The 14,268-nt window shown below is 38.8% G+C and overlaps 1 protein-coding gene across 2 annotated transcripts in view; it reads right to left on the bottom strand.

Moving 5' to 3' along the window:
• Positions 1 to 18: 18 nt before the first annotated feature.
• Txlng (taxilin gamma) overlaps positions 19 to 14,268 on the bottom strand; it is a 52,605-nt gene continuing 38,355 nt past the window's right edge. For both annotated transcript variants that reach the window (XM_077106554.1, XM_077106555.1), the window contains 5 exons: positions 12,577 to 12,696; positions 10,221 to 10,295; positions 6,938 to 7,030; positions 4,284 to 4,379; positions 19 to 3,068 (listed from right to left, as the gene is read on the bottom strand). In XM_077106554.1, the coding sequence (XP_076962669.1) occupies positions 2,748 to 3,068; positions 4,284 to 4,379; positions 6,938 to 7,030; positions 10,221 to 10,295; positions 12,577 to 12,696 (705 nt within the window). In that variant the 3' untranslated portion in view covers positions 19 to 2,747. The remainder of the gene's footprint in view (positions 3,069 to 4,283; positions 4,380 to 6,937; positions 7,031 to 10,220; positions 10,296 to 12,576; positions 12,697 to 14,268) is intronic.

Raw genomic sequence — 14,268 nt, 5'->3', positions numbered from 1 at the left:
CAGAATACACAGAAACTGTTAAATTTATCATACATATTTACTTAATCTATACAGAATCGAGTAGATAAAATCAGATTCACATTAGTGAAAAATCTCTACAAAATGTCTTTGAAAAGCAAAACAAGACTGCCTCTTAACAATTCGTATCCTCATGAAAGACGTGGGCTGTAAAAATAAAGCAGTGTGTTTAGCACAAACTAGAAGATATCTGCATCATTTTTTCACAGTTATTTCCATCTACAGTCTGAAAGAGGTAGATTTTTCTGCAACACCTGAGAATTGAATTGTGATAACCAGGTGTAATAAAGGCAGTTGCATACATAACTAAAATACTGGTCTCAAGACCAAGAAATGTATTCCTACAAGTCTGAGGATGAAATGGTCCATTATCCAAGACCCAAGTTTTCGCTACACCTTGGGGTCTACTGCCACTATAAATAATATACATCAAGATTCCATGATGGTGCAACAAATGCAATTTAAGTGAATTCAACAGTTAAACCTTTTCCGGGCCAGCCTAGTAGCATTACAGTGTTCTAGAATATGATAGATACAGGGCGTGCTACAAAGCCACAACACTGGGCTGGTGAGGTGATCACTTTAGGGGAGGGTGTCCTCAGAGGGCCCCATTTTTTTTTATTCACAGGGTAATGGAAAGATTCTGAATGCATCCCAGACAGAATCCATATCCTTTAAACATAATGATAGCATCTAGCTAAATACATGTAAGCCAAAAGCAGCAGGCCAAGTACTGTTAATCACATTGCTTTATGAAGCCCTTGAAGATATGCAACAGGTCCAAGATTTACAGTCTTCCACACAGGACAAGCACCACAAAGAAACGTGGTGGGCTACACACATGGCTTGATAAAATGTTAAGAGCTGTACATCCAGCGGAGTTCTTGTGAAATGTGATTGTTAGTACTAATTTTAAGATAGATTATATTTGATATATGTCTTCATTTCCCCTGGGGGTAGGGGAATGAGTCCAGTATTTCACTTAATAGCTGAAGGGGGTATTTATAAGAGGCTGTTGTAGGGTGTTATTTGTACTTCGAACTCATTTTGACCAGAGTAATTATAGATAACCTACTTGGTGGATTTCTTCTACTATATGGCCCCTTGATTAGCATAATTGATGGTAGAAGCTTATATGTAATTCTCTACTCCAGGCACCTCCAGGCACCGTTTCGTATCTGTTGAACAATTTTCAATTCTTTCAACCCAGTTTAGACCACGAATGTGACAGGACTTTACAAGTAAAACTTTGTTAACAAAGAGAAAACCCTTTTAACTGGACAAAACGGAGTTTATTCAGTCCAGTAAGCAATTTAACAAGTGTCAGTTTGATAGTGGAATGTGCTAACAGCAGTTCTAGTAGAACCTTTTTATTTCATAAAGTATTTCAATGCAAATTACACCAGTCAAGACTTGCGTCAGTGCAGCCTGATTAGTCATTTGCATAACTGAACCACATTCAACATTGAAGAAAACAAAGGGAAGTTAAAGAACTAAAGCAAAAGTTATGTGCTTAATTTCAAAATTTCCCCCATTCCAAGTGTAGATATCTTAATACTGTGTTTTTTTCTTTGGGAAAAAAATGACAGTAACAAAGAAAGGAACAAGAAATGAGGGGAAGCATAAGTTATAGTCCTGACTATGTAACACTCTGCCAAGTTTTCTCAAGGTAAAAATGCTGGTTCCAGTGTTTGTTTTAGAAATAGAAATGGTGTTAGTTACTGCTATCCATTGTTTAAATTGTCTTTTAAAAAAGACCTAGATAGAGTACCACGTGGGACTCCTATAAAACTGAACACCAACTTTCACATAGCCAGAAGGTAGTGAATGAACTTTTGCGTAGTGAAAGGACCACGTTAATTTACCCTCCTTGTCTTAGATCAATAAGGGCCTGTAAACGTGACCAGCAGTTTTCAAATAATTGGCTTTCTGAAGAAGTGGAGAATATGTACCTAAATCCCAAATCGAATAGAAACCACCATGCTCTACAGCGAGCACCAAGTGGTTCAAATTCCACATGTGGGCTCTACCCTGAAATCAAAGCAGTATGACTTTAGTCACGTATACATTAAACCTGTTTGTCCGATGCTTTGCCTACATATTCTACTTTGTTCACAAATGACATCTCTATGTACATATTCTGCCAAAACCTAGAAGTAAAGGCTCACGGCCATCTCAGTTTGTCAAATGATATAAATATTATCAAAAAGCTAATCTCAATCAAGTATGCTATGCTTATTTCTGACCCACACTAGTGATTTATTTTTTCACTTGGCATTTAAATGGGCTATTAGACAAAACTAATCATCTTGATATTTTTTTAGTAACATTAATGGGAGCCAAGATGTTTAAATGAATATCGTCTTCACATCAAGGAACCATTATCCAAATGGAGTTCCTTTGTAATGGTTGGCCCCGTCTTGAGTGAAATTTTAATTAGAAAAATTATGTGCAAGAAGCAGGGAAGAGAAAGGACAAGGCAATGAACACATGCATTCCAATGAAGGGGGAAAATGAGGCAGATGTGCAACACAGCTGAGGGAAATTTATAGAATAAAACTATTCAAAACTGCTAAGCAGCCTCCTGTACCACATAAGTCCAGTAGTTCTAAGAAAATACAGATATGGTAGAAAAAGTAAGAAAATTTTCACCACAAAACCAATAGTTACTACTAACAGAGAAAGTTATACACAAAATATATCTCTCAATACAGTAATCACACTTCACTTTAGTCAACTGACTCAATGCCTGGAGCAGAGCCTGGGGAAGAGGGCTTTTGTGCGGCGCTTCTCTCACTTGCCGCCTTGGCCTCCACTTCCAGGCGCACTCTTGAGGAAGTGTTCGGCTCCTGGTGAGAATCGAGGGTGGTGCAAGGCTGCAGCACAGGTGGTACCAAGTCCCCGTCTGCAGCTCTGACAGAGACCTGCTCTTTCAGGACTTCCACCTTCTCGTTAAGCTCATTCCTTTCCGTCTGAAGAGCCCTACACAGCTTCTCTAAGCGTTCCAGTTTTATTTGAAAGGCCTTGTACTCTTTATCCCGGACAGTTTTCTGTAAGGAAAAAAACAAATGAGAGTTCCATAACCTCATTAAATACAAATCAGGATATTGTACACATACACACACACCAAAAATGAACCGAGCCACACTGGAAACTGCCTATTTTATCACCTATTAAACATGTTCACTTTCTTCAGGTACTTGCTGACATTCTAGCTGCTAACTTCACCGAATACATATCTAAGTATATGAATTATATTTAGCAATACTGTTTTAATATAAGTCTGTTTAGAATAGACAAAATCTCCTTTCTAAAACATTGATGAACTGTTAAAGAAATTTATGATATTCTTCACAAAGACTAGCAGATAAGACTTGTATTCATGTGCCAACATTCTATTTCCTCAGTCTAATGCTCTCCCCGCTGAGCTATCTTGGCCAACTCAACATTCAATTTCTTGTGAAATATTTTAAAACTAGTCAAGTTTCTAAAATGTGAAATTTAGTGATTGCAAGCAATATGTTACCTTTCAAAACTGGAAAAAGGTATTTTGTTACTTTTCTGAAAAGACTATATCAAGGCAGAAAGAGGCAGTTGGTGTTTTGCTTGCAGGCTCTCTACTGTTGTTTCCCAAAGTGTAGGGTCCAGTCCCTAGATTGGCAACAGCATTGCCTAGATGCTTGTTAGAAAACCAGATGTCCTGACCCACCAGAGACCTAGTGGGACAGGACCTCTGGCTGGGGCCTAGCCATCCTGATTTTATAACAGGGGTTTGTACAGGCTCAAGTTTAAGAAATCACTGCTGTAAAAGAAAGCAAAAATCTAGATGCTTTGCAGCTATCTCTAACACAAGCCTTGGTGAATTAAATGCTGGTAAGAAGCTCAATCTCTCACTCAGGGCCCCATGTTTGTCCACCACTGTCAGGAAAGACAGAGAGTCTACTCAGCAAGTGTTACAATATACGTCCCTTACCCTGATAGTCATTAAGTTCAGTTATCTAAGAATACACCTTAGTCACCAGATGTTGTGGTACACACCTGTAATCCCATGGGCTTGGGAGGCTGAGGCAGAAGGATTGCGAGTTCAAAGCCAGCCTCAGCAACTTAATGAGGCCCTAAGAAACTCAGAGAGACCCTCTCTTCTAAATAAAATATAAAAAAGGGCTGGGGATGTGGCTCAGTGGTTAAGCACCAATGGATTCAATCATCCCCAGTACCAAAAAAACAAAAACACAAAACACCTTAGTCACAGGAAACCACCTCACCTCTTCAGCCATTTGCAGAAGTGCTTTATTATTGTTTTCCCATTTGGTACGCCATATTATTGTTTCTTTTTCCAGTTTTTTAATTTTCTTTGTCATCTGTGAATCAACACAATTGCAAATTTAAATTCTAAATTCCATTTCTTATCTCTACTCCTTGTCACACAAGAAATGTTTTAACACTGCTCCCTCCCCCATCACTGCATCTGCCTCGCCCAGCAGACAGCTGTGTGTGCCTTTATAGAAATAGCTGTCAGTAGCAGAGCTGACCTCAGAAGCTCCTAGGATGGAAACAAAGTGGGGGTTTCATATGAGAAAAACAAACTTAATCTCCTAAATTTCAGAGGCAACAGCAAACTGAGGAAGTTGTTGAGCACCATGCTTTGAACTCTCAGTTCAGTACAACTTCCAATCCACCTCAGGAGAGCAAGAGACATGACTTCTTTTTCCCCAAGATATTTGTGTGTGGTGGGGGAGTTCATGTTTGTGGGTTTCCTGCCTTTAAATCAATTTCTCAGATTCTTGGAAGGACATAGATTTTTCAGCCCCACAAGAGGTTTAAGTATCGGTGTTCTGCTATAATATACAACATCACATCACTTTAGAACTATACCCAGCACAATTTAGGTAAGATTCCAGCAAAAACCAAAGTAATTCATCCTCACATCTCACAAGACTCTTTTACCTCAGATTTTGCTAAAGATAAATTGGGTTCAAAAATTAGAGGAACATTCTTAAACCTCTGCTACAAGAACTTGATATTCAGAAATAGAGAATGAAAATTTTTTCCTGTTAATCAGCCACATTCTCAATATTCCTTTACCTACTACTGACTGCACACCAGCTCCAATCCAAGTAAGGGCACTAAGCCAGGTGTTGTTAAGGGAAACAAGGATAAGACAGAGCCAGTGTACTATGCCTTAGGTCATGACCCACAAAACAGTAACACAAGACAAACTGGGACAAAGGCCATGGAAAGAGCTCATGGAAGATCTGGGTTAAGCACTGACTCACAGGATTCCCTATAGCCACTAACATTGCCAGAATATTCTCCAGAAGGATAGCAAATTTGGGGAGTCTCTATCTTGAACTCTGTTCCACCTCAAGAGTGAACACGTGTTACAGCCCAAAAAATACTTTCACTTTGCCTGACAGGTCTGCCTCAATTAGAGCATCAACTGAAAGGACTGGCAGGCAGATATCATGTGCTCATGGAATTCTCCAGATTGCTAGGTCTAAAAATATCTCAAGATGGTAATGTGAGCATCGTTAAGCTCGGGGTTACTAAGCACATGTTAATGCCAAACACTGTCTGAGATATTCTATTTTATGAAAGACAGTATTATTTTTTTAACCATTTTTTAAAAGTGAAGGAATAGAAAGGCAAAGGGTCAACTAGTCCACAGTTACACATTACATGATGCAATAGGAATATTAAGCCAGAGCACACACACTCAACCCCGATGTAAGATCCAATAATCCTCATGACAAGCATCTGTTGAATGCTTACAAAGTGCTGTGTATCACTGTACTTCTAAATATTTTTAAAAATCCCCCAACATAGGGGTTGGAGATGTAACTCAGCGGCAGAGCACTTGCATAGCATTTGCGAGGCCCTGGGTTCAATCCACAGCATCACAAAAATTTAAAAAATTAAAACCCCCCAAATTTAGCCAAGTATGGTAGTGTGCACTGGTAGCACCAGCTACCCAGAAGGTGGAGGCAGCAGGACTGTTTTGAGTTCAGGAATTCAAAGCTAGCCTGGGCTACATGGCAAACCGTACCTTAAAAAAGAAAAATAACAAAAAACCCTCCCAATTTAAGGGAAACTTGCCAAAATGAGGATGTAGGGATATATATGGACATAGTTATTTAAATATACTAATCTTTAGCTTGATATCAAGGGTCTCTCTTTCCTTAATGCAGGCAGGACAATGCAATAGAAGCCAAAGAATTTGTTTGATCAGAGAAAGAATTAAAGTTAAGAGAAAAAGAGAAGCTTAAAATAGAAAGACGTGTGTGTGTGTGTGTGTGTGTGTGTGTGTGTGTGTGTGTGAATTCTCAACAAACCAAAATACATAATTTCTTTTCTGGGCACAGATGTCTAATTTCTAAGGACAGAACTTTCCGCAAGGACCTGGGAACAATCCTCTCAAGTGATAAAAACAAAGATCCCCCCTTATTTCTAATGACAAATTGTATTAATAGAGAAATTCATTGTAACCAAGAATTCCAAGAGTGGAGAGATCATTAGCTTCTTGGAGTACCACTGAGTGCAAAATGACCAAATATGCCACTGGAATATCAGGAAAGATAAAATAAAATGAAAAGAATACCGCCGGGCATGGTGGCACACGCATGTAATGCCAGCAGCCTGGGAGGCCGAGACAGGAAGATTGCGAGTTCAAAGCCAGCCTCAGCAATTTGGGGAGGCCCAAAGCAACTCAGTGAGACCCTGTCTCTAAATAAAATACAAAATAGGGCTGGGGATGTGGCTCAATGGTAAGTGTCCCCGAGTTCAATCCCCAGTACCCCCGTCCCCCTGCCAAAAGAGAGTACCATAATAACACAAACCCACCCAAATAGTAGTACTCATGCTTCAAAGAGTTCATATAAATTCCATTTGATGTAACAGTCTACTAAAAATATACAAATACCTTTTCCATTTCCTGTCTGAAGGTTGTAAATAGTTCATTGCTTTTTGCCATAGTAGTCTGGAATTCTTCAAACTTATCCATATAAAGAGAAAGCTACAGAAAAATAAAATAAAATCAGGTAAATATGGCCCTAGGTAAAAAATACAAATCCTCAAACTTCTAAAACTATGTGGTTAAATGTCAAGTTACTTGTTACATGTGAAGAAATGCACAGCCAATCCTTGGGTACTAGATATAGACAGCTAAAGCTCTAACAAATCTCAGAAATGCATTAAAACTCAAGAAATTGTGTTGACATTTTTATAATTTGTTTAAAATACAAAAACATTTACTACCTCCATCCCATCAATGATAAAACCTAAAGAATGTCATATAGCTATAAATTTCATACACCTGTAATGCTTTATGAATCCTCCTCTCCTGACATTTGAAAACTGTTTTTGAGAAAAGAGTGTTCTCTTAGAATACCACCTGCATAGTTTGTAGCTTGATCTCAAGGATCTCTCTTTCCTGAATGCATACAGGAAAATGCAACAGAAGTCCAAGAATTGGTTTGGTTGGAGTACAGTTAAGAGAAAAAGAAACTCAAGATTGAAACACCAATTTTTTTCTTTAACTCCTACCTTCAAAGAATTTGTATTCAAGCTGAGAAAAAGCAAAGAAGCAGAATATAAAATGCAGTCACCTTTTTCTCCCCCTAGAATAAGCATTCAGAGCTTCGGGAAGGAAAGGCACACAGAAAAAGTCAGAAAGAGAAGGAAAACCTCATGTGGAAGAGGCCTGGGTGAGGCCTCAAGGGTGCACTGAAGGACTTACTATAGACCAGGAGAGAACTCAAGACTGTCTAATGTCAATGCATCATTTTCAGGATGAGGAAACAGATCCAGAGGAATAGTGTTTTAATGAAGATCACAAAATATACATAAGAAAAGCAGAGAAATCAAAAAGTTCATCAGAGGCCAAGAAATCTCATAAGCAGCACTGTATTAGGAATACTAAAGAGCACCAACTCACAGGATGTGGGGGGCAGGCAGTAGAATATGACGGAACCCAGCCCACCCACAGTTGCCAGGTAGGGTGGGCCACACGGGAAGCACTTGGAAGCAGGAGCTGCTGGATGTGGGAGGCAGCAGCACACTTTGAAAACTTGGTTCTAGCATGGCTAAAGCTCCAAGAGGAAGACAAGCAAACCAGGCAGACCTGTAAAAAGGCAAGTCCCTGGGCCAGGAGGAGAGGAAGGAATGGAATGCAGAGCAGAGGTAAAAGAAGCAAACACTGAGACCTGGAGTCACAAATAACAGTGGTGCTCTTGCTAAGGAGCAGTACTGGCCTTGAAGGAGATTCAAAGCAGTATGGCCCATGATTTAAAGTGGAACATCCAGGTAATGGCTGTTCCAACCTAGAGTGCAATGCTGGCCCACAGTGAACAGTGAATAAACGGCAACTACCATCACACCTGGGCTTACATGGCTAGATTCCAAAACAGTGGGCCAAAGCACAGCAACAAGACTGAGTGTCTTCAGCAAATGTCGTGAGATGACATGGTAAGAACAGAAAGACAGACTTGGGAAGGACAGTTATATTTAAGTAGCAAAAAGAAAAATGAAAAAGAAGGATGGCAAAAGAAAATAACAATTGGGAAAGAGGACTTCGAAGCACAGATCACAGACAACAGAGGCTATACTGTGATTATCAGAGCTGGCCTATGACCTTAGTGAAGGGGCCCTCAGGTGACTTATTATCTGTGACTCCTAAATTCAAGAACATCTTCGGAGGCCATACCTTTTCTCTATGTTACTTCTTGGCTCAATTTACACAGACAACTAAAAGGATAGGGTTGGTAAATAAGGGGTTCCAATCTCCTGGCAGCATTCTGGCATGATCGTAACTGAGAATGAAATGTTCTAAAGACTCGTATCTGACACCTCTTGAATTTTTACTCTTAAAATATGTTAGCTTGCTGGGCACAGTGGCACACACCTGTAATCCCAGCAGCTTGGGAGGCTTAGACAGGAGGATCGTGAGTTCCAAGCCAGCCTCAGCATGGCAAGATGCTAAACAAATCAGACCCTGTCTCTAAATAAAATACAAAATAGGGCTGGGGATGTGGCTCACTGGTTGAGTGCCTGTGGGCTCAATCCCTGGTACCCCTCCCCAAAAAATGTTAGCTTTCTAGGTGCAGTGGCCCATATCTATAAACCTAGTGACTCAGGAAGCTGAACAGGAGGATCACCAAGTTTGAGGCTAACCTCATCAACTTTTAGTGGGGCCCTAAGAAGCTTGATGAGACCATGCTTCAAAATAAAAAAAAAATGAAAAAAAGGTCTGGGGATATAACTCAGTGGTTAAGCACCCCTGCATTCAATCCATGGCACTCCCCCAAAAAATTTAGAGGAAGTTAATGCCACCAACATTATAAAATGTTCCCAAAGAAAAATACCACCTAAAAGAGATGGTCATGGACTTATCCCAGTTTTAATGATCAGTGTATTTTAGTACTAGAGTGTTACATCAAAGAAATCTATATAATAAACAATACTTTTCTCAACAGAATATAATACAGTTAACAGAAAAGGGGTGAATTATAGATATACCTAATTTCAACTGTCTATGAAGACACAGAAAGCCTTCCTTATTCCTCTTCTTGGGGTAAGGAGATGGCATCTGCTACTCTGATACCACAAGACAACCACATAGAGTTTATAATAGAACACATTTATAGGGTCTGGACTGGAAAAGGAAGAAGGGCCCTGATTAAAACCACCACTGTAAGACTACCTGGGAGGGAACTACGTGGTTAGAAATGGTTTGTAAAATAGCATACATGCTCACTGCACAAAAAGATTAAAGTCTATGAAATTAACATTTTATAATTCAACTTTATACAAAAAAAGTAAAATATGGAAATTTATCAATATTTCTTTAGTGGGAAATTAGAAGGACACACATGGGAGCAGACTGAGAAAGGGAGACAAGTATCTGGAATCTTGGAAAGGGGACACAAGATAGGGTGGCCAGCCATACCAGTTGACCTGAGATAGTGGGTATAGGTCAGGAGGTAATGGGACATGGGTTTTCAGGACTAAAATCAGGCAAGTCCTTAGTACTAGAGCTGATCCTGGTAACCCTAAGTGAGGAGGAAAGTTTCAAGGACATGTGACCTCTTCCTCAGTTTTGGTAGCTCTGGCTAGGAACAAGCAAATGATCTTAGAGGAGATTCAAGGTATGTATGAAACAAACCACAGATTTTTCTTAGAAATCCTATCCCCTGCTGTCAAGTTACCTGCTGTTTCAGTTGTACTTCTTGCTGTTTCATTTGTTCATATTTGTGCCTCGATTCTGTTGCTTCTTTTAATAACTAGAAAACAGAAACATTCTGGCAAAACACTAATAGTAACTACAAATATAATTACAAATGACTATACTGGTCAGGCAGGTCTCATCCTTGTTCTCACATATTAGTACAAACCAACAAGGAACATTTTGTTCAATCAGTTGCCATTTACCTATATCTTCCATTTATTCCACTTGTTAGCTTTTACTGTATGAATAGAAAAAGTACCTCAAGCCAGGCATGGTGGCACATGCCTGTAATCCCAGCAGCTTGGGAAGCTGAGGCAAGAGGATCACAAGTTCAAAGCCAGTCTTAGCAACAGCAAGGCGCTGAACTACTCAGTGAGACCCTATCTCTAAATAAAACACAAAATAGAGCTGGGGCTGTGCCTCAGTGGCCAAGTACCCCTGAGTTCAATCCCCAGTACCAAAAAAAAAAAGAAAAGAAAAAGAAAAAGTACCCTGGAGGCCTGAAAAGATTTACAAAACTCCAGGTTAAACTTTGTTTTAGGGGCTGGGGCTCAGTGGTGGAGCACTTGCCTAGCATGTGATAGAGACTGGGTTTGATCCTCAGCACCACATAAAACATAAATAAAAATAAAGATACTGTGTCCGTCTACAACTAAAAAAATATTTATTAAAAAAACCCTTTTGTTTTAGGTGAAAATAATTACATCTAATATTAGCAGAAAACACAACTAGGAGTTCTCAACATTATTCTCAAGATTAAGAAAGCCCATCTAATTCCAAGAGGACAGATGAGACCTGATAAAAGAGTGTAGAGTACAACAAAGAAATCTGAGACCTGGTTTCTAAGCATATTTTTAATATACAGGGGAAAAAAGAACAAGACCTTTAATTTCTATACTTGAGATTTTAAGACAATTATATAGTGCTCAGTGTAAAATTCAGTGAAGTAAAATGTCAAAGTAAAATGTCAAAGAAGCCTTGAAAAGTCCTATTAAATCAACCAGACAGCACATACTTATAATATGTGTAAAATTTTACACTCCAACTTTGGAAACGATAAACATTTCTTCAACATAGCATTGGCTATACTATTGTCAATTAACGTGGAAAAACCAAGCCATGTTAAAAATGTGTCTGTGAATCCTAGACTTGGGCTCAGCATTCCGTACTAATGTCATGAGGGCCATTAGAGAAAGGTCTTCATAACACAATTACCTTTGGAGCCTGGGCTACTTGAGTGAATGCTGAATGCACAGTCCACATTTATTACTTTTTTGTATAAGCACATTTTATTGAATTTGCATATGATCAATATATACCCAATGAAATGCCACCATACTCAATATAAGTATTGACAGGCTACAATAATGTGAGCATACACTCAGAATAATGCCAGGTCTATACTACTAAAATCTTATTTAAAAATTTCGGATGAGTAAGTAAACAAATGGTTTCTCTAGATTCAAACTAAAAACAAAATGTGTCTGTAGACAGAAGACCTGTTTGATTTCAATAAAATTACAAATTTTCAAGTGTTAAACATTACCACAATTCTTTTTTTTTTTAAAGAGAGAATTTTAATATTTATTTTTTAGTTTTCAGTGGACACAACATCTTTGTTTTTATGTGGTGCTGAGGATCGAACCTGGGCCGCAGGCATGCCAGGCAAGCGCACTACTGCTTGAGCCACATCCCTAGCCCCTACCACAATTCTTAAACCTGGTAAGAAATGAAATAAAGGGACTGGGGATGTGGCTCAAGTGGTAGTGTGCTCATCTGGCATGTGTGAGGCCCTGGGTTCAATCCTCAGCACCACATAAAAATAAAAATATTGTGTCCACCTACAACTAAAAATTTTTTTTTAATTTAAAAAAAGAAATGAAATAAATATTTTAAGTACAGAAAAATCAAATAAGTACAGGTCTTTCCAATAACTTGGTCTGATCTCTCTAGTATGTTTTTGGTATAAAAAGTGAAAAAAAAAGCAGGTGCAGTGGCCAATGCTTGTAATCCCACCTACTCGGAAGGTTGAGGCAAGAGAATCACAAGTTGGAGGCCAACCTCAGTAACTTAGTGAGACCTTTGTTCAAAATAAAAAATAAAAAGGGCTGGAGATGTGGCTCAGTGGTACAGCTCTTGCCTAGCATGTGTGAAGCCCTGGGTTAGAACCACAGTAAACACACACACACACACACACACAGAGAAAATTTCTAGAAGAAAAAAAAAAACAACTAGCATGGCCCAAGTACAACATTAAATGCATTGTTAAGTATAAATGTTTTAAAAGGCTTTGGTTACAATTTTGGCAATGAGTTTTTTTAAGAAACAGAACTTACAAACTCTCTCTCTCTCTGATGCTTTTCATCAGCTTCTTTTATCAGCTGTGTTGTTTGCTGAAGTTTGGCGTCCACAAGCTGTTGTTGCAGTTCCTTATGTTTGAATACTTTATCAATATGCTACAGGAAAAGTAAAATTCCTTCTATCACTTCATGAAGAAATTAACACAATGAGGAGGACCTGTACCACCAGTTACAACACCCTGCTGTCTTCCTCATATGACCATAGAGGACTTTCAGTCCCTGTGCTTGAAGAAGCACTGCTCAACATACCTTGCAAATGGTCCCTCACCTACAGAAGCGCTGCCCCGTAGCCAGCCCTGTGGGACCTGGGCCATCCCCATCACCACCTTTGTACTTCCTGTTCTGCCCAACCCTGAAAATAAAACTTGGACTGCATCAAGACAAAGACAGATAAGGAGATCAAACTACTAAATCTATACATCATGCACATAATTCCTTTTTTATATCCATCAAGTTTTGCCAGATTTCTCAGCTGGAGGCAGCATGTATGGTCAAGGTCAAAGTCTGGGTGATGTGTGGCCCTGGGCCAATTCCTGTTCCTCTGAATTTACCCACATCTGAGCTTCAAGATAACCATGATCATCTTGCACAGCTGTGACAGTAACTGCAATGGTCAAATCATATAACACGTTGGTGCCCAAAACATATTAGACATTTGGTTCAAGCTCATTAGCATTTCCAAACAGAAATGTCACTTAATATCATTTATCTACAACAAAGTCATCAAAAATAGTACTCTTTCAGTTGTAATACTCTATGCGAGAGAGGAAATGCTAGTTGGTAGTAAGGCAGCCTAAGTAATGAGAAGAGCACAGAAGATGATTTATCATCACCTACAAATGATTTAATCACTATTAATTATATCCCGAGCAAAGGAAGCATCTGATAATATTCAAAATAAATAAGACATAAAATATAATTTAAACATGTGATTTTAAAATTTTCTACAAGACTGTCATATTAAACAACAAAAAATTCATTTAAAATATATCATGGCATTCAGCAAGAGAAAATTTAACCTCTCAGACCAAAAAAAATCATCTTCAATAAACACAATACATAAATAAAAAAGATATTTTAGAAACTTGAGACATATGAGCCAGTGAAATAGATGGACATTATTTAGATCTTGATTCAAATAATTTTGGGGGAATAATAAAAAAATAAGCAGAAAACTCTGAATAGTGACTAAATATATCATATTAAATGACTGATAATTTTTTAGTTGTGAAAATAATATTGTGGCCAGGCGTGGTAGTACATGCCTATAATCCCAGTGGCTCAGGAGGCTGAGGCAGGAGGATCGTGAGTTCAAGCCAGCCTTGGCAATGGCAAGGTACTCGGCAACTCAGTGAGACTCTGTCTCTAAATAAAATACAAAATAGGGCTGGGGATGTGGCTCAATGGTGCCCCTGAGTTCAATCCCGGTACCAAAAAAAAAACAAAACAATATTGTGGTTATGCTTAAAAAGAATCCTAAGGTTGAGGATGTAGCTGTGTGGCAGAGTGCCTGCTCAGCATCACAAGACCCTCCCTGGGGCTGATCCCTAGTAGTCACACACACAAAATGAGCTACAAATAATGGTAAGACAACTTAGATTTGCTTCAGAACAACATAGGAGAGTAGTTCCATATGCTCAAGCCAGATAATATATTCTGTCTTTTAAA

This window comes from Callospermophilus lateralis, chromosome X, assembly GCF_048772815.1.
Source record: "Callospermophilus lateralis isolate mCalLat2 chromosome X, mCalLat2.hap1, whole genome shotgun sequence".
Classification (NCBI taxonomy): Eukaryota; Metazoa; Chordata; class Mammalia; order Rodentia; family Sciuridae; genus Callospermophilus; species Callospermophilus lateralis.
The sequence above is the reverse complement of the archived record's forward strand: the minus strand, read 5'-3'. Positions and strand labels throughout refer to the sequence as shown.